The 20,163-nt window shown below is 38.6% G+C and overlaps 1 protein-coding gene across 1 annotated transcript in view; it reads right to left on the bottom strand.

Moving 5' to 3' along the window:
• The window catches only part of LOC104415270, a 56,474-nt gene that overhangs the window by 1,186 nt on the left and 35,125 nt on the right, over positions 1–20,163 (bottom strand). The window contains 26 exon segments of the mRNA XM_010026538.3: positions 213–500; positions 842–1,132; positions 1,236–1,394; positions 3,184–3,540; positions 5,284–5,505; positions 6,170–6,296; positions 6,384–6,526; positions 6,627–6,804; positions 7,701–8,237; positions 8,650–8,834; positions 8,917–9,078; positions 9,555–9,641; positions 9,819–10,269; positions 11,320–11,396; positions 11,479–12,294; positions 12,394–12,891; positions 12,977–13,107; positions 14,812–14,866; positions 16,230–16,424; positions 16,519–16,788; positions 17,061–17,241; positions 17,340–17,503; positions 17,601–17,759; positions 17,883–18,201; positions 18,856–19,058; positions 19,060–19,564. Coding sequence (XP_010024840.2) covers positions 345–500; positions 842–1,132; positions 1,236–1,394; positions 3,184–3,540; positions 5,284–5,505; positions 6,170–6,296; positions 6,384–6,526; positions 6,627–6,804; positions 7,701–8,237; positions 8,650–8,834; positions 8,917–9,078; positions 9,555–9,641; positions 9,819–10,269; positions 11,320–11,396; positions 11,479–12,294; positions 12,394–12,891; positions 12,977–13,107; positions 14,812–14,866; positions 16,230–16,424; positions 16,519–16,788; positions 17,061–17,241; positions 17,340–17,503; positions 17,601–17,759; positions 17,883–18,201; positions 18,856–19,058; positions 19,060–19,564 — 6,628 coding nt within the window. The 3' untranslated portion in view covers positions 213–344.

Here is a 20,163-nt window from a genome sequence, read left to right as displayed (position 1 = left end):
CCATGTCAATGACACACCAGAAAATTGGCCGTATTGCAATCATAAGTGCATCGATGGTGAATAGATTAAAGTTTAGTATATTGGGTGAATGAAATTGAAGTTCAGCGATCTCATTGCAAAATTCACTAAAGTTCAGTGCCTACATCACTTCTAAAACTTCATATATTTATGAGATAAGTTCTTAAGCCAAGAAAATAAAAGAGAAGGCATACCATTTGGTGCACTATGGAACAAAATCTTATCAAATAATCTCAATTCACTGGCTTGATGTTGGGAGAGGCTATATCCACACCTCCTCTGGGCTGAGTTCTACTTTTAACCGATACTGCTGCCAAAAGTAGAATTCAGAGTAGACTGCTTCCAAAAGTAGAATTTAGAGGTACTGACACAGGAACCTGTTGGGGAGACCACATGCTATTTGATTCCTTTGGATTGATTTCACCGTCATTGCCATCACTGATAGGGGAATATGGTTTTTTGACTTTGTTTTTCAGCATTTCCTGCAACTTGTTGCAAACAATGCCAATTCATTCAAGGATGCCTTAGCATCTTCAACAACAACAGAAACAACAAATACACAATCCTTATCTTACTGAATGGGCTCGGCCATTCAGGCTAACACATCAAGATGATTTTTTTTTAATGCACATATTGAAATCAAGTAGGGTAAAGCAGCATTATTGAAAACAGGAAGTTTCAAATGTTATATTAGAAAGAAAAGCAGTCATTTAGAAAATTAAAGGAGCCTAAAGCCTGCCTAAACAACTGAGGCAATTCCAATGTCATGAATGCATGTAAAGCATCGTAAATTCTAGACAAACACACATGAACAAGTGCAAACCTTTGATTTACTCGGTCCATAAGTACTCATTGCTCTCTCAACCGAAGAGTATATTTTTTGAGCTTGATGGGTATCATCACGACTGCATTTTATAACACGGACCTGCTCCTTAAATTCTGGTGATCTAGTTTTCAGATAAAGAACCAGCTGCGAAAATGGAGCTTTGGGTTGGTCTTTCTTTCCATGAGTTAATTCCATTGTCACCAGGTCATCCCAGAGCACATCCCACAAGACAGAACATGGATCTCTAGCAGGGTTGTATTTTCTCTGCGCAATGATGTTTGATGGTTGCTGATATAGAACACAAAGGCAATGTTATTTCACTATAGACCTTTCAGGGTGGTACATAGGCATGGGAAAGCACTATCTGCCATCACGATATGCATCAACTTACTTGCAACAATATTACTCGTCGATGAGTGACCATAAGAATTTTTCCCTTTGGAAGCAAAAAATGATCTTCATATGCATCTGATAATGCAAACTTTCCACGTACTTTGAAAAGATCAACCTGGCCAAAGAATGAACCACATTCTGCCAGCTGCAAGATAACCTTCACAATGGGCGAAAATTAATTAGAGATCTGACCATCAAAAATATATCGGGAAGTACATGGCTCTCTTCAACATGAACTAACCATAAAGATAAATAGATTACACAACCATTGTCTGATAATTGCTATTTCTTCTCTAATGCGAACAATTTAACCAGATAAATTATGCCCTTACTGAAAATGATTGCAAGCTTCCAAGCCTTTGAAAGATGGAACTACTAGTAAGTTCAACTCTTGGACTCCTAAGAGATGGCTTATGCAACAAATCTGCAACTTATTAGCTCTATTATTCAAACTTTGTCCATTATTGGGGAATGTTTTCATCTTTCTTAAGAAGGTCATCTAGATTATTAAGCAGAAATTCTGGCATTCCTGTGGAGAACCGGTAATTCTCATGCTAAAAGGGCTGAAGTGAATTTAGATATATCTGTTTGTCTACGGAGGAGGAGAACTTGGCCTTAAAAATACAAAACAGCGGAGATAAAGCTTGTATTATGAGTTGTATTCAGCTAATCTTTACTCAGTCTGGTTCCATGCAGTTTGCTTGGTTGAGAATGTACAAGCTGAAGGACAGGCCTTTTTGGACTTCAACTGTCTCATCCAGCACTTTGCTTGTTTGGAGGAAATTTCTGAAGCTTAGAGATGCTGCTCAACCTTATATCAAGTACATCACTGTAGATAGGGGATCATTTTGCTTTATGGCATCATGATAGGCATCCTCCAGGCCCCATGCTAAAGCATTTTGCTAGCAGGATTTTGTATCATTCTGTTCTACGTTTTCAGTCTAAAGATGGTCTCCTTTGATGCAAATTCAAGCTCTCCTATGTGGCTCTGTTGTGCCAAAGTCTCCTGGACATTGTTTATATCCAGTGAATTTACAGTAGGGAGTGGTTGAAACTCTCCAAGGCCTAAGGGTTTGAAGGTGCTGAGACGTAAACTGGTAAAGGTTCAGTCCTTGTATAACCAGGAATAGTTTTATTTCCTCGTTGGCCATGCATAATAGATTAGCTACCAAGGATAGACAACTGAAATGGAACTTGCAAGCTTCTCCGCCTGCTGCTTGTGTGAGTCTGCCATGGAAGATAGATACTATTTTCTGGTTGGCTGTCCTATCTCCTCCAAAGTATAGCCTGCTGGAAATGTTAAACTACTTGGGCTACTTCTACTTTCAAGGCAATGCCTTTTCCTCAACTATTATTCAAGCTTTCTTGGAATGCATTCTTTTACTGTATTTGGGTTCCAAGAAACTCTTGTTTTAAATAGCTCTTCTTTTGCTGCTCCTTTTTGTTTCTTTGTTTGCACGGTAAAAGTGCACCACTGAAAGGCACCAAGGGGATGCCAACCGTTGCGCACAATCATCTATGGTATAAGGAGTCTAGGTCAACAATAGCATTTACATCAAAACACATGCTACATCTGATCCAGAACTTCAAAGCAAAAAGTCAAGAAGCCATAATTCTAACAAAATGAACCAACATTATGGAAGACGCTCCTAATGGAAGCCCAATCAAGCTCTTAGCTCTTTTTCCACATATTCTGCACTAGCCCTCAGAAAAACCAAAACTGACATGCCAAATTCCAAAGCTTCATAATCTGGTTTTGTTAAAAATTAAAAGAAGAATCTCTTTGGATAGACGTAGAACTCAGCATAAAAAATTGGGATCTTGTTGAATGGTAAAATAGATACCATGGGTCTACTTGGGCATTTAGCAAGTTTTGCTCCTCAACTTTTGTTTTGTCAATAAATTTCATCTGCTGCAACACTAAAAAAATTTCAAACAAGGAATACCTGTCCCTCAGCTTTAAACTCATCGTAAGGTCGAAGCAAATTATCGCCACTGATCACACGAGGTAACCTCTGGCGAAGAAGTTGCTCTTCAGAAGTAACAGCAGAAATTATCTTCATTCTCATGGCATTTGCACCTTCAGTTGTTTTCGACAAAAGATCCAGAACCCCGCTCACGGGTTGGGCTGCTGCACCAATTAGTCCCTTCCCCACTCCTTGAACAAACCCCTCAACGCCAGAGCTTTTTGCTCCTTCGAGAGGCTTTGTCAGTATGCCAGTGACTCCCCTGAATAGTCCTTTTGCCAGTGCTCCACCTCCCTCTCTAATAACATCACTTATATCATCTACACCCTTGTTTTCCTGCAAAGATCGCATTGAAGAGAAAATTGAGACAGTTATTGAGAAGTGTGACCAAAAGTTGAAATGCTAAGCCAGTAAATAGTGAAATGATGAAGACACAAGAAAATAACAAAACTGGTATAGCCCCGCAAGACGTTATTCAGAAAAGCCTCCAACCGGAGATATAATACATAGGAAGGTTGGAGAGTGTGCTTTGGGTCAGTCTTCCACCTTTCGAAAGAAAAAGTATATATTCCAACTTGGTAACCGCTTCTCAAGTTTTTAAATAATAGTTTGCCAAATACACTTCATTGAAAATAACGCCCCAAGGGAGACCTAAGTGAATGATCGTGACTGATAAAAAAAAATCAAAAAAGAAAAAGTAGATGATTGGGATAGATCCTAACTGACAACCCAAAACAGTAGAAAGCAAAGCACCATTCAGTCCTTCAGCCAGCAGGATAAGCTCATTCTACTCAAGTTATCTTAAACCAGGACACCGCTTCAAAACATAAGAGGATATTTCTTATAGACAATGTAACTGCTAAATGTCATCTTCACAAAGATGATAGTCCGCAACGATGATACCTACTTACGCATCTGGAAGGTATATTTCCATGGTGGTCCATGTGAATGACATTGTTATCTCAAAAGATGATGTAAATGGTGTTAATCAGTTGAAACATGGTTGTCAGATTCGAGTCTTGCAATAGTGGTCCTGGTCTACTAAAAGTGCTATGCTATTGTACCAAAAGCAAAGGCAACTGAGCTCACATCGGCCTGAAAACCCTGATTACAATATATCCTGCGCCACCTTTCCAAATTTTATTTCATTTTTTTCCTCCAACCCATTTTCAGTTCCTTTTTATTGTCTAATTCCCTTTTGTTTTACCATTTTAGGCCAACTTTAATTAATTGAAATTAATATTCAGGAATTAGAAAAAGAAAAGGGGGTGCTCCTGGTGGAACCGTCCTACAACTGACCAGTACTTAAACTGCCAGTTCAGTTTCTCAGTTCTGGATCAGGACCTCCAGTACTCGATCATCCCTACTTTATCCTGTGCCATGCTTCAAAGATGCACACTACCCGTAACCTACCATTGACAATTCTCATGAGCTGCTGCCACAATACCCTTAGGTCTACATCATCCTCAAATGACCCAAAAAAAAAAAAGACACAAGATCTAGCTAGAAAACACCCAGAAAGAAATCCCTAGGTTCAACAATTGGCAAGAATGTTTACACGAATGACACTAAACTGCTCCAAATGTTGGAAGAGGCTCTCACATATCCAACTTTCTCCTGCATCCTATCCACATGATGGCAGAACAGTGGTAATAGCCAGTGTCTCACATGTATAACTTGAGTGATGTTGTGTTTTAGAGGCCATGGCCAACCATGCTGACTGCAAACTTCTCTGAACCTCCACCTCACCAGACTTGGAGGTGGAGTACCAATGCGTAGACTTAATGGTCTCCATGCTAGTCTCCTATATCAGTATAACAAATTGGCCTGAAGCCAGACGATCCTAGACCATGATGCCACATTCCCACTCATTTGAGACTTGAGTTTCACATATTTCAATATTTCCTAACAGACTTTAATTACACGTGCAGATTCATACATCCACATTCCCACCCATTTGAGACTTGAGTTTCACATATTTCAATATTTCCTAACAGACTTTAATTACACATGCAGATTCATACATCCTTGGGTAGTGAAATAATACCAAAGTTAACAGGCTAAGTGAATAACATATACCTGTCTTTGGCGACTCTGTATGAACTTTTTGTCCATTGACAAGGCAGCTACACCTTTGCTCATATGTCCAAGGGCACTGCTTGCATTACCCAATATATCCATACCAGAGAGAAGTTGCAGGGGTTGGCTGAGAAGATCCTTCCTTATGTTTAAGACAGCACTGCTAATCATAGAACTCTGCCTCATGGACACATTTTCACGAAATCTTTGATTTATTTTCACCTGAGACATGATTCAGTTTGTTATAATTGGACGTAACTCCACATCTATTATTGCAGCAGAGAATACACAAGGAAAAAAACTAATATTCTTTTCCTTAGGTGGATAAACCCTAGGACCATGAGTGACCCCACAGATCTCACGAACTAGACAAGAACAACAGTCATTTTGGGTAAGCTGCCTGAACAAAAGGATTGATGTGGGAAATCAAACTTATACCATGCAAAATTATGGAACTTAAAGTTTATCTTCACTAGTCATAAGCATGACTGTTTCTCCAATAGCTCACCCAAAGTATCCTTTTTGACGCTCAAACAAGATTATACCCTGATACTGAGACAGCCAAGGAGTTGGCTCTAACAGACGCCATAAAGAAGAATTTAAGTGCACTGCTGGAAAATCAGAGATCTCACGCAGCCAACATACTAGTCAATCACATTGAGAACCATATAAAAGTGACATAAAGAAGAATGGTGCACAATAAAACAGAAGATATGATGGGTTGTCCCTAATATGCACAGTCACAATGTGAGACACGTTTCCTCCCATTGTTCCTTCTTTTCAGGAATTTAAGGTGAGATGATTATTTATGATTTGTATAAATATTAGATTCGGACATAACTAAAGAAAATTAGTACAAAGAGAATACAAATATGAAAAGACTAACAGGCATATTCTCAGTGTTCCCCAGTGCAGTCATTAAGGATGACCAAAACCCAAGTACACCCTTTGGCCGTTGACTCGGTGACATGGCCATTGATACTTTGAATCGAACTTCGGACAAACTGAGAACCCTGCCATTTCAGATAACTCAGCAAGTTTCAGGCAACTTTAAACAGAGGAAAGATATCATTAAAATATCACATAAGCTTGCTGCATACCCAATTTGAATGATAGGATCAACTGAAACAGCAGTTGTTTTAGTCTCATATAGCCTACTAAGGTTGACCTGCTGGATCATCTCATGAAGGCGCCAAATTATCGGTTCGTGAATGTTTATAAGAAAAGCAGAATTTTCAGGCCCCTAATCATGAGAAAAGGGAAGCAGTCAGATGATGTGTCACTAGTAAAGCTCGAAAAACTCACAAGCATCAAGCAACCAAACACGAAACAGTTACACTCACCTGGACTCCAATAAAAGGATATGTAAATAAATCAAGAGATCCATTAGATTGCATGGTTATGGACAGTTTCAAGACATAATCAGTTTCCTCCGCGACTCTCTGTGGTCTAAAGAGAACTGGCATTGGAGTTAGAGGAAGTTGATTATCCACTTGCAATCCACGCATCCGTAGTTTGCACCTGCAACAGAAAAATTAGCTGCTCATCAGAAGAAGCAGCAAACATGGCAGTACTGTCAACAATAAAGACACACGACTTGGCAATGGCAATGCCATTACTGCCTGCTTCAACTGAAGAGAGGACAATATATATCACCTACCCAATCCAGCTTCAGGTGCTACCAACACAAAACCCAGAATAGCAACTAGTTAACTTAGGGCGTGTCAGGAGTGACTTCTACTTCTACTTTTTGCTTTTCCAAATCTTGTGAGGCACTCATTTTGACCTTAATTTTTAAACCTAAACACTTGAAAACTATCAAAATCTAAAACACATAGACCTACACAGAATTTTTAGCTTGAGTAATATTTAAAATTTTGGCGGGAAGCATAAAAGCTACCTTTTGCTATTTATAAATTTAAACAAACAGACCCTTAACAGTTGCAATGAACATTCTTCTTCCTCCAAAAAGAATATTAAACCAAGGGTTGTTTATCAAAAGAGCATTGCGACTTTCACATTGCTAATCTTCTACGGTCCTGTCATCGGTAAAAAGTCTGTTCATGACCTCTATCTTCTAATTTTCCCCTCATAAAAGTAACCTCACATTGTCTGATCTTAAGACAGGAAAATCTCTCTTACCAAAGAAGTGGAATAAAATTTTTAAAAGATTTATCACCGCAAGTCTCACGTGTCAAACTCTGCATCACAGACTCAGGTTCAGAAGCACTTCCATCAGCCACTATTTTCCTCTTCATATCAAGTAAGTCACTTCATCAAATTTGGCTCAAGCAGAGTAGAAGATAACATGTCATTTTTGCTACTAAGTCGCACATATTTAATTAGTACCAAGGTGGAAAAGGAAGGTCAAGGCCAGCAGTGCAGACATCCACATGTACAAGAGCAGAAAAACCTACCTACTGATTCCAGAGCCCAACCCAGTTGAATAGGCAAGCAAAAGATTCTGGATGGACAGATATAATATCTCTTCAGGAGTATGGTCAACAATGGATAGCCCAAAGTCAGCAATTTCAACAATAACATGAAATTCATCCTCAGGAATTGACGGTACTTGTTGGCCTTTCTCATCTCTAGAAACATGTGGCAGTGGCAATGAAATGCCTTTACTCATAATTGTGGAAGAACTGTTGTCTGGCATCCAGTCAGTGATCCTCACAATATTGACTTTTTCCTCTTTCAGAACAGTAACTCGTATAGCTCTGACAGGCCCATCAGCCACATGGATGGGCTGGTAATCACCAATCTCATCAATATTGTACTTCTCAGATGCCATTTCATTAGCCCCACCTACCAAGATTTCCAACAAGCGTCTTCTACCAAGATCTTCCCACAGAAAAGAAGCAGCAGAGTTTGGAAGAAGACACTGCCAAGATTCGCTGCCACCTTCTACTTGGTGGAAGTGAATAGGCAAAAACATTGAGCGGTTTTCAATCCTGGAATTAGAGATTAAAAAATGTTAACAATAAAAGAGGAGAAAAGAATAGCCCTATTGAGGTGATGAGAAAGCAGAGGTTTGTACTCTGATAATGCAAAAGAGAAGTTTCTGACAGAAAAGCAGGAAAAAGGAAAATAATAACAGGTCAAAAGTTTCATTCTAAGCAGCATATTAACATAATAGACCTTGACATTTCCACTTTAAGTTCCTAGATATGATACATAAGAAGACTTTCAGTGAATATTTCAGAGAAATTCAAAAGTGCAGGAAAAGAACGGAATTGATAATAGTCTCACAAAACACACATTGCAAATGCATGTCTACTTTCCCAGATGTTCCAGGCTTTACAGGCAAACCAATGAGGAGGATGACAGCTAATTCTGGTAAGAAATTTAAGAAGAGAAGATCACCTGTAAGGACTGGACAATGAACTCGGACGAAACAGAACTTCATATCGGGAGTTCTTTGTTCCACTTCTTACTTCAACTCTTAGCTGCATTAGATCATTTCCACTTTCTTTTAACAAGAAAATACGCATCACACCTTCACTTGAAACACTGAATGGTGTGCTCCATTTGTACCCGTCCACTCGCAACTGTAGCAAAATCAATATTCTCTAATGAGAAAAGTACGAAACGATGACCATATAAGAGAAGATGCCCTATCATATGAGATACCTTAATTAATTCAACTTCAGCAGAAGATTGCCACTTAAATGTTTTTGGAGGATCAGTTGGATGCAGCCACTCCACTGATCGTGACTGTGAATCACACTGCTGCATGCAGATGCTGTGACCAACCCTGTTGATGAACACAGTGTGTGGCTGAAAATGAACAACCTGCAGAAAAGTCAATACAGACTTCCTCAGAGTTTGTTAGAAAGCACAACTTGGAAGGCCGTAAGAGCCTCTATCAACTTTAAGAATTTTTAATATGTTTACTAGCAACACCCGATTTTTCGTTTCCATAAAATAGATCACCTGCTGGTAGCCAGCTAAATTAAATGATCTATCACCACAGCTAACTAAATTCATTTAGGGCTAGATGCAAGAATATCACGTTCCCTATGCTGAAGTCCCTTTCTCCAATAAGCTGGGCAGATAGCTAGAAGACAAGCCTCCTTTTAACTATAGTTGTGCCGAATCTATACATTACCAACGAGAGACTTGACCTCAGAAAATACATTGAGAAACATTAAAGAACAAGCTAGGTGAACTAAACTGCTTCCAGCCAAAAGAAAACCCAATGAGCAAGATTTATTGGCAATAAGTTTCGTGATGAGGCTCAAACAAAGTAAACATTAGTAGATCCCAACCTTAGTTCTGTCCGAGGTCATATTCAGCTGAGCAGAAATCTTGTAATAAGCACCGTCCAAGCAATATGCATTCACCTCAACTCTTTCCTGCAACAGTATATTTATTAACTTAAAATAACCAAAAATTCCTTTGCCCTACACTCCATGCAGGAGAAGGAACAAAGCTACTACACAGACAGGCTTCAGGGAAGCCAAGGGAACTTATAAAAAAACATAGATCACAGATACAATGTGCACAAGATGATCCTTTAAATTTTAACTGACCTTTTTTTCCAACTCAAGAAGAGAAATTCCAGGACTGTAAGTTTCAGAAGGACCAACAGCAACAGCAATACCAAGCCTGGGTGAGAGATATGAATCTTTTTGAGATGGAAATGGTAATCCACTGCGAGTCCCATAATCTTGTGGAGAAAGCATACTAGGCATTGGACTGCTATCCTCAATGACTTCTAACACTCGAATATTCTTCTTTAGGCTGGAATATCTCCTATCAAATGAATGTGAGGGACTTCGTAGGACTGTTCTTGCAGATTTAACTGCTCTAGAGAGCGAAAGGGAATCTGCCTCGGCATTCTCCATATATTCCATTTCCACAATCCGATAGGCTAAAGGAAGACAGGTGTCGTTAGTGATCCAATATGGAACGAAAAATCTTAACGTCTTTTGTGCCGCAATATTTCCTCCCATGTCGTGTTCAATGCTCACACGTATCCTCCTGCAAATAAGACAAGATACGTTACTATGTACAATTACACTTGAGCAAAACAAGGCTGATCAACAAAGCAAAAATAGGGCAAATGTAGCTAAATGTGTTTGGATTGAGCTTAATTATCATTGCAACATAGACAAAATTATCTTGTCATGCAAGTATCAACCCCCTTAATCCATTTACACAATAAAACTAAAATAGATTAATTTGTCTTTTTGTGTGTTCATACGATATGTCTAGACATTTAATATAGAATTATATTAGTTGTATATAATCATATACAAAAAACAACTGTTAAATGTGTCATACATCTAATGCCATATAGCCTGTTTAATATTTTTTCTTGTTTACTCAAATATATCTGATTAAATTGTCTTATTTTGCAATAACACAATTATGGCATATAAAGATGAACTGCGAGTCCTTGCTACATGAGAGGAAAAGTAAACTCAATGATCAAAATAATCTTATCAACTTAAAGAACAGAAGTCACGTCCAGCTTGGCACTCCACAGGTTACTTCTTGCGGTAGTAGACTAGAAAGGACTAATAGCACCCACGCACACACTGTGGCTAGCTTGAAGTTGCCACCCAAAAGTTCATTCAGGGAGGAAGATGTGCAAAGGAGCTCCTTCTTTAGATATCAGTATCAATACTTATTGAGTGCTTAATGATATCATCTCATAACGCAGTGCACAATATCTGTTTTAAAGAATGACAGAAAGAATTTACATGGTAGCTGCAATGGGCTAGTCATAATTTTATAAGTGCAGGTGATTTACCCAAAGAATGAGCATCAAATAATCTAAATAAACAAATTATCAACTTTCTTTTTTCTTGGCCAACAAATAACAACTTTCTTGAGTGTAAGTTTTAAGTATTTTTGAGTGTAAGTTTTTGAAGCCGTTTGGTTGTACAGTTTGACCTTTTCCCAATATATCTCTTACTTTCACCAAAAAAAATAAAAATAAATAACAACTTTCTTTCAATAAGACTTTCATTGTGACTAAACACGCATAATAAGATCAAACGATCTCGTTTATGAGAAGGGGAAAACCTTTTACTCTGCTGGTGAGCAATCCAAAATGATGAAATGCGGTTATTAGATGATACATCCAATATAGGAATGGCATCCTGCAACATGATATTAATGCTCAACTGTCAGATCATTCCAAGGAAGATGAAAACATTAGATAAGTTCAAAAGTGCACTTCACCTTCTCTGAAACCCAACCGCCTTGAGCAAACAGAGAAAGATATAATGGTTTCTGGATATCTGCATAGTATATGTGTGCATCTTTGCGCGAAGAGACAACACCACGATGTCGCTCGACAAAGGTCCCTTCTTTTGTTTTCTCCCAAACAGTGAACTCTGCTGAACATGGAAGCCGGTTTTCCAACTTCAAAGGCGAGTTGACACCGATTCTCCAATCATATACAGGTGCATTCAGCTCAGTGTGAAGAACATTGGCGTCAGTGCTAACACTAAGCCAAAATTGTTCACTCCCAGTGCTAGGACAACAAAACAGTATATCCTTCTTCTCCAGTCTATTCAACTTAAGGATGAAATTCTGAGATTTATCTCCCTGCCTGGGGGTACTCTGTTTGGAGAGGATTTCTTGATCATAGGTTGGCTGTTCCTTACCATTGGTGTAGCCTGAACCAATGGCAACAGCACGGCCCCAAGAGTAGGGGCTCTGAAGCTGGTTAAAACATGGGCGAACTTGTAAACATTGGTCAGAATCTTTCACTGTACTTCTCCAAGGTACAACAGATGAACATCCCGGCTTTACAGCAATGACATCACTATTCAGATGATCTAGGACTTGTGGTACAAACTGCTGCCTGGTACGAGTCCAACGCCTCCTCCGCACAACATCAGAAGGAGATTTCATCTTTGAAGTAGGAGGCCATTTTAAATATGAAAAGTCAGGTCCATATGCCCAACCATCACTGTCAACGCTCTGGGATTTATCAATTGTCCAAGTAGATATCCACTTGCATCCAGGTGGAAGGGGTGGTTCAAAGAAAACCTTCAATGCAAAATAATCGGATGTTAAAGATCTACTCCTTACTCATTCAGGAATATAAATTAACATGAGAAAAGAACTCATAACACTTTTCTGGCTAACCTTGGATGTATATGAAAAGTCTCTGGTGCTCCAGCGTCCTGGATCAGTATTTTGTGAGCTGCCCCAACCAGATATTGGATGATAACGTTGGTTTTCAAAAACCTCTTCAACCAGAGTGTTGCTGGTACTGGACGAATTACTGCTACCTTGAATTGAAGACAAAGAGCACACAACAATCTCCAGTTTGACATCAGAATCATTCATGACTGCGACCAGGCTCCTGAGAACTGCATGCTTCTTCCCATTTTTCATAACAACTTCTAAGGCAATAAAGTCATCCTCAAGTGATTTTGGGACCACTGACAGTGGAAGTAATGAACGTATACATTCCCATGCACCTTTTGGGTCAGCACCTACCCAGAAGCCTACATCATTGTCAGATCCACCCTCATTTTCTGCATCCTCTGTAAGTTTGACACCAGTTTTTCTCTCAAAATAAGAAGTGGAAACTAGTAGGACTCCACGCTCTTGGATGTTTTCAATGTTCTTATCCTGAACCTATTCAAGCAAACACATCACAAAATTTTAAAAAGACACGTAACTAGTAAAAACAGCAATTAGAAACTGGGCTGAAAGAACAAACCCGTCCTTTGAGTGGATAGGTCACAACATTGCCGACGTCAAATGGAGGATGCAGCAACCTTGCTGAAGCGATCTTCTTCAAGACGTTCACACCATGTCCAACAGAAAATGAGAATGCTCCAACAACTTCACCTGTTACCACATCAGAAGTTTCAATGTGAAACAAAGGAGCACTTTACTCAAACTGAATGGGTGCAGAGTCTTAGTCTTGCTACATTTCTGTAACAGCCTTTTTACAAGGCACGTTTAGAAGAAATGACTGCAACACAGGTTCTTAGAAGACCCAACCAAAAAGCTTCTATTAGATGGACAGAGGCTACATGTATATAAGACAGAAATAAACCACATTGATAAGCAACGTCAGATATTTAAGCCTCTCTCACATGTGGGCTAAGAACAGCATGTGGAACTGACGAATGAGGAATAAGACAAACAATAACCTCAGTCCCAATGAAATTAGATGGGGCATTAGGAATGGTGTTTAGCTCTGACACCATGTAAAAATGTCTGATCCAAAAGCTTAAAGGAAACTGTATGTATACATATAGCCTGGACAAACCCTAAAGATAAGTGATGTGAGATACCTAACATAGGTATTAGACCAAGGAGTTTTATAACATCCACTGCCGGCATAACAGATCATTTATACACTCACCGATAGATGGTTGACATACGAAAGAATTCGGTAAGAGAACTAACAAAAAACACACATGTTGTGAACATGTAATTATTTTTTATATTAACAGAGGACTTAACAACAATTCTAAAAAAAAATAAAAAATCCCTGATTCTATAATTAGATTGAAAAATGGTTTATGCAATATGGATGAACAATGAAAAAGATGAAATTATCCATGCATCCAGGGAAAAGTTTCAAGTGGCGTGCACTATGACACCCGTTGAAATATATCCCACACTTTATTGATACAGGGTTATAGTGGGCCCTATATTCATAATGGTCCCCGTCTAAATAGCTTAAGCTTTAGATTGGACTTTGTAACATGGTATTGGACGGTATTGGGGCATTCAAGTATTGTCTGCTTCTCTTGACTTCTCCCTCATCCCATTTAACATGGAATTTCGGACATGATTTTACTTTGGCAGAAGCTAGTTCAATCATTTCAGGGTATTGCATCATCCTCTGAACAACTCGGCATTCAGATTATAACTGTAATATTGAATGGCCATCACTATTTTGTATCACTTAGGTGATGGTGTAGCTCTAGCTGCCAGAAGTAGATCTATATGTTGACTGTTCTCCCGACCATCAATAGCAAGAAGTTTCAGGAATGGGTAACAAATAATTATGTCGTGACTAGTCTCTAGCTATCAGTAGGAAGTCAAAATTGTTTCTATGTCAATTGATCTCATTTCATGTGTAGTTCTTGCTTGTCATATTTCCCATTTATCAAATCCACATGCCATTCTTCATCTGGTTTGCATGGGGTATCAAAGTACATTCCGCATATTGCACAGATGGAGTTACAATGGATTTCATATACATGGTAATCTCTGTCCACTTCATAGGTTAAACTCATGAGTTGAACTTTCTAACAAGTTATACAAGAAAGCCCCAAGAAACGCACAAAAAGAGAAGACCAACTTTTGAGTGATGAAATCTTTAGTGAAACTAAAATGACCGGAAAACGCCAAGGGAGAAAAGGTGATGAATAAAAGGACCCACATTGCAGCTATTCTTTAAAAGGACCCACATTGAAGCTATGCAGAAAGCAGAAATTACAAGAAATATCATAGAAAATAAAAGAGCCTGAGTATCATTACAGAACCTAAAGATGACTCTACACCTTTTCCAGCCAATACAAAAGAATATAGTACCTTTTCCAGCTTTTGCAGCAAGATTGGTCACTTCCACTTCAAGCTTAGCCAAACCCTGAAATTGATGGATGTAAAGTTGCTATTTAGGCAACTCTGTATGTTGATCCAAATCATGCATAAAAAAACAAGACAAATGTACAAGCTATGCAGCATGGTGGCCGGCTCTCATCTCGAACATCCACTATATTATGCTGAACAGAATTGTCTTTATGAAATTGGATCACCTATCATTCCAGGATGCTGCCTAGAGTTTTACAATAGTTAAGCCCTGTTGAAACTAGCTATCTATTTCACAGTTTGATGAATGTCAACACATGGATCAAGACTGAGTCCATACTAAGAACTGCCCAGTGACATCATACACCCCCAACACTTTTTGGATAAGATGTTCCACAATGGTGAAGACCAATCGATAAGCAGGCTGAGATGACTCTTGAAACATGACCATATCAAAAGAGAATGGGGAGTCCATGTAACATTTTAAACGACGCAATGATAAATTGACATATCACTTCTCAAAGAAAAACTATTCAACCTCCTAACTATTTGTCCTAATAACCTTTGTAAGTGAAGTCAGAACGACAATAAGTTGGATGAATTTAAGACTATCTATGAAAAATAAGAAATGGTTTAAAACTGCAAACTGATTTCTCAACATTTAAGAAAGTACTAGAGACTTTTGAAAATTTACTGTGTTTTCTGCAGATGTTGCTGCAATCTTATTACTAGTAACAAATGACAAAAAATAAAATAAAATAAAATAAAATAAAAAGAAAAAGAAAAAGGAACATGCTCTTCACTAAACAATGGATGCATAGTAACAGACTAATTGTCAAATCCATATGCGCATCACCCATACTTGCAAAAAAAGGAAAAATAATCACAAGAAGACTAAATCTAGGATTCAAGGTGCTCAATTTAAAATGGCAACAAAAGCGAAAAAAAGAAGATACAAAAGCGATTGCAAAGACAAATTTCTCTGTCACCTGATCATCCCAATGGAAATTCCACGAAAGTAATGATTTAAAGATGAGCTAGGTTAGTCCAGTTAACTTGTCATAATATTAGATTTCCATTAGGTAGCCTATTTCATACGCCTAATTTGGTGATAGGAATGAGAAGTCATCTCGTTTCCACTACATCATCATGCTACTCAGTTACAAGCATCTTAGCATCTGTACTTCTGCCCATTTCCTCATCCATGAGGAAAAATAATGACAGGTTCCACCTTGCTAAGACAATTGTATTTACTTCCATAACACAATGGCTTTCTAAACAAAAACGAGGTTTCATTTGGGTAGCTACCAAATCATACAGTCAGGCTTCACTACTAATAATTTCAGGAAGATATTTTCCAATGACATGTTCGTATTTCACACTATGCAACCATAGTAGGACATACAGCACATGAGTTTTACCTTCCTGGGCACTTCAAATATAAAAACTTCATTCCACTTTGCAAGACCTTCGTCACCGGAAATTAGAGGCTTTACACATCTTGTCCTTGCACTCTGAGGAAATAACTTTTGTTGATCCGTTGCTTGGTGATCGATCACGAGACGCAATGCACAAAAGAAATTGTGGCTGTTACCATCGTCAAGAATTGGGAGACCCTAGAAAAATGCAGTGTGATCTTTCAAAACCCAAAATAGCAAAACAGGATAAATTTTCCTAAAATCCAAATAAAGTACAAGTGATATGTAGAACCTTAGCTTCAAGAATCTGTACAGCAACGTAGTTGCGAGCTTCCCTGAATTCATCTGCAACCATCAACCTGTCTGAAAATCTGGAAGGGGGAATCCAAACAGAAGCGGATTTGCCATGGCGTAGCACATCAACTGTAGTCATATTATCTTCCTCCTTTTTCAAATAAATGTCGCACCCAAGCTTATTTTCCACTACAACAGTCTGGGAATCATCTTCATCCAATGCAGAAAATGTCAACTCTTCTCCGCTCCTACGATGTCTACCAGCTTCCTGTTGATATTAAGCAGTAAAGAATTAGCACCTTTTTTGCCTTAACTTAGATTGACAACAAAACTTCATGTCATAAGAAAAGGATTTTGTCAAAAGGTGCCCATAGGGCACTAATTAAGCACCAATATAAGGAATTTTACAATTTCCACCACATTGACTTTTTTGTGATGCGTTGGAAATAGATGCTTTTTTCATTAAGTATGTTTAAATAGTGCCCCTGGGGCACCTGTCAACCTGTTCAAAATAAACGAAGGTATTTGAAATGAAACGACCTCATTCAGCTTGGCTGACTTCTGCTCCAATTCTAACATTCTTCTCCAGGAAACAATTGTTTCCACTAATCTCTCGAGATTAGCTGCAGTGACATTTATATTTAGCATAGTGGTAGCAGCAACACGAACTCTCTTGCCAATTCTTGACGGCTTGTGGTCATTAGTGGAGTATGTTTCAAACCTTCAAAGGGAAAGTATTACATGCAAGAATACAATAAATCTTGGACTTTATAAAACAATATCAAGGATGACTGACGGGGCAAGTTGCTAAAGCATTACTTGAATATGCCATCAAAGGGCTCCACAAGCGGCTCCCATGCTTCAACCTGGGTATTGAAGGTTGAAGCGGCAATAGAAGAAATAAGTACTGCATTCATTGCCTCTAGTCGTCCATGAGTGGCAAGCTTGATATTGGTGATTGACACATCAAACAAGGGAGTCATCTGGAAATATCGAATTTTATCATGGCATGAAGAGCATGCTGCAAAGGATAACAATTATGGTTTCTATGACTGACGTATCCAATTTAGATGTACATACCATTCCACACAAGCTGTCCAAGACAGTTAGGGAGAAGCGTCTCAGCCTCATGTCCGCAGTGATATTTTCACGTGTCTTTGGCTTAACAGAATCACATATTGTGTAAGCCAATCTGCTTGAAGGTTTCTTCAAATCGGGGCGTGCAAGGAAAGTGCAAGCCTGCAAAGACAGAGCAACCAGAAATTTTTAGTCTATATAAGGTAGAGTAGAATTTCAACAAGATTGAACTAGCTAAATTCTATTCTCAAAAATTAGATTTATCAAGTACACTGATGCTTCAACCTGATTTTCAACTTTCCAGATACTCCAGCACTGAGATGCCTTGGAACTTGACGATCTTGAAATGGGCACTTCATAAATATTGGCTTGGTTGACAAGATCCATCCTAGGGCAGCAAAATGATTCCAGGCTTGGTGGTTCATCTATTCGGGAGACTACACATCCCAGAGAAACATAACCGGGAGGTGCAATTGGGTACCAAAAGAAGATATCATCCAAGCCTTTTACAGTAATTTGGGCAACCTTAGTAAACTGCACAGGCTTTGCAGCAATTCCAGGACTATCAGCCCTGAAGATAATGCCGATTGCTGGTGGTTCTAATCTGGAATAGAAAAACAAAAAGAGAAGGAATTCCATTTTGATCAATAAGACTTTCAATTTAAAGCAACAACACAATTATTATGATGATTATGGAATTAATTTGCACAGTAAGGGATCATAAAAAATGAAATATCAACTCAATTTCATAAATCAACTGAAATATGCAAGACATGTCTTGCCATCACCACTTTGTTATTTGCCTATTTGGCAAATACCAAAGAAATACATTTTAGTAGACAGACAAAAACTAACAAAATTTATTTAAGTTGACAAAACAGGGTTCCTTCAAATTATGTTTGGCGTAACTTTCGCTTCCTATGTTTTGACTTCTCTTTTTCTTGTACAGTTTCAAGTTTGACTTTTATATAACATCAAATACCTGAATGCTTTCAAAGCATATGACTACTAATATATGGAGTAATTTGATTTTGTCATAATATGCTTTAAAATTAAAACTATATCTATTTCATTTCAAAAATCTTGGAAGTAGAGCAAAAGGTACTTTAGAAAAGCCAGGACAAATAGAACCAAATAATCTTAAAAAAGCAGCAACTGACTTTTGAGGTCTCAACAAACCCCATTATTAAAGCACTGAAGCAAATCATCAACCGACTGAATCATTTATGCAAAAAATGTCACATGACAGTAGCCTAACCCTTCCGTTATGCAGTCACCCAATGCAGCATAACTTGGACGTGGTATAGGTCGCCATATTGAAACTGGTCGACGGACATCATTCCCCTTGTCCCACCAAATTCTCTCGAAATGAGGGGTGGACATATAGCAATTAGTTGATTTTGAAATCGTTCTAAGAACATCCCATCCAGATGAAGCTGCTTGCAGTCTGGCCACTCACTTCTTGACTTTCATTGTCAAAGTCTGTTTCTGGATCTAAGGCAGAATCTGTCGACGAAACATGATGCGGAATTGAGCTCCATAGAATATGACTCAGGTCAAGGCCACAGTGTTTTGGAGGGGGTTCAGTTGATGCATGTGCATAAAATGATCCGATGACGTTATCCAAACGCCACAGACTAAAACCAGAAAGAAATGAAGGATTTGATGCAGTGGTATACATGCACTCTGAATACATTGTAGAAGTCACAAGGTCTGAACGCAGGCAGTAAACAATATGATTTGGGGGCGGTTTGTTTCCCGGATGTGCCACACAACCCAACGCTGTATACCCCGGTGGCGCAACAGGCATCCATATAGAACAGTCATTATCTCCATGTCCATGTTCTTCCTTTACTTCAAATCCTTGAAAGTGGGAGAACGCTCCAATGAGGTTATAGCTCACAGGCTTTCTTACACGCCCATAAGTATTGCTGACAGCCATTACCGCTTGTGATGGAGGAATTGGCCTGAAGATACATGATTCAGTGATTATAATAAACAGCATAAAACATTAGGCACCATTATCCAAATTGGTCAACATCCATTGGCATCAATGCGGACAATAACGGGAGAAGAAAAGGAAATTGTGAATTGAAACATGTTAAAGGAGAGATCTCAGCAAGAGTGGCATGTGACACTTCAATCAGATCGTAAGTGGCCAAATAACCACAAGTTCTTGTTGAGTGAAAATTATACAATATATTAACAGAATAAGCTTATATCTGGATAAATAATGAGAAGTGACATCAGAATTCCATAAGTAGGACGTATAACTTGAGCTAACAATTTTAGCTTGCGGGCAGGATTCCACATGCTTCAAGCATATGTGGGAATATCGGACAAGTAGCTGTTCAAGGATTGGCCAACTGCTCTACAGGAGTTCAAGAACTGCCTTTTACCAAGCTATGCATTTCTATTATCCCTATCTCCTCTATGATAAGCAAACCTTTTCAGAGTTGCCTGCCAAAGAACCATTCAAGATAGAAGTTACTTCTTATCAAATCAACACTTTAGATAATAATCAAAGGTCCCATATTATGCAGATTTTTCATTGTCAATGTAATAG

This window comes from Eucalyptus grandis, chromosome 3 (assembly GCF_016545825.1).
Source record: "Eucalyptus grandis isolate ANBG69807.140 chromosome 3, ASM1654582v1, whole genome shotgun sequence".
Taxonomy (NCBI): Eukaryota; Viridiplantae; Streptophyta; class Magnoliopsida; order Myrtales; family Myrtaceae; genus Eucalyptus; species Eucalyptus grandis.
This window is presented reverse-complemented; position numbering and strand designations above follow the sequence as displayed.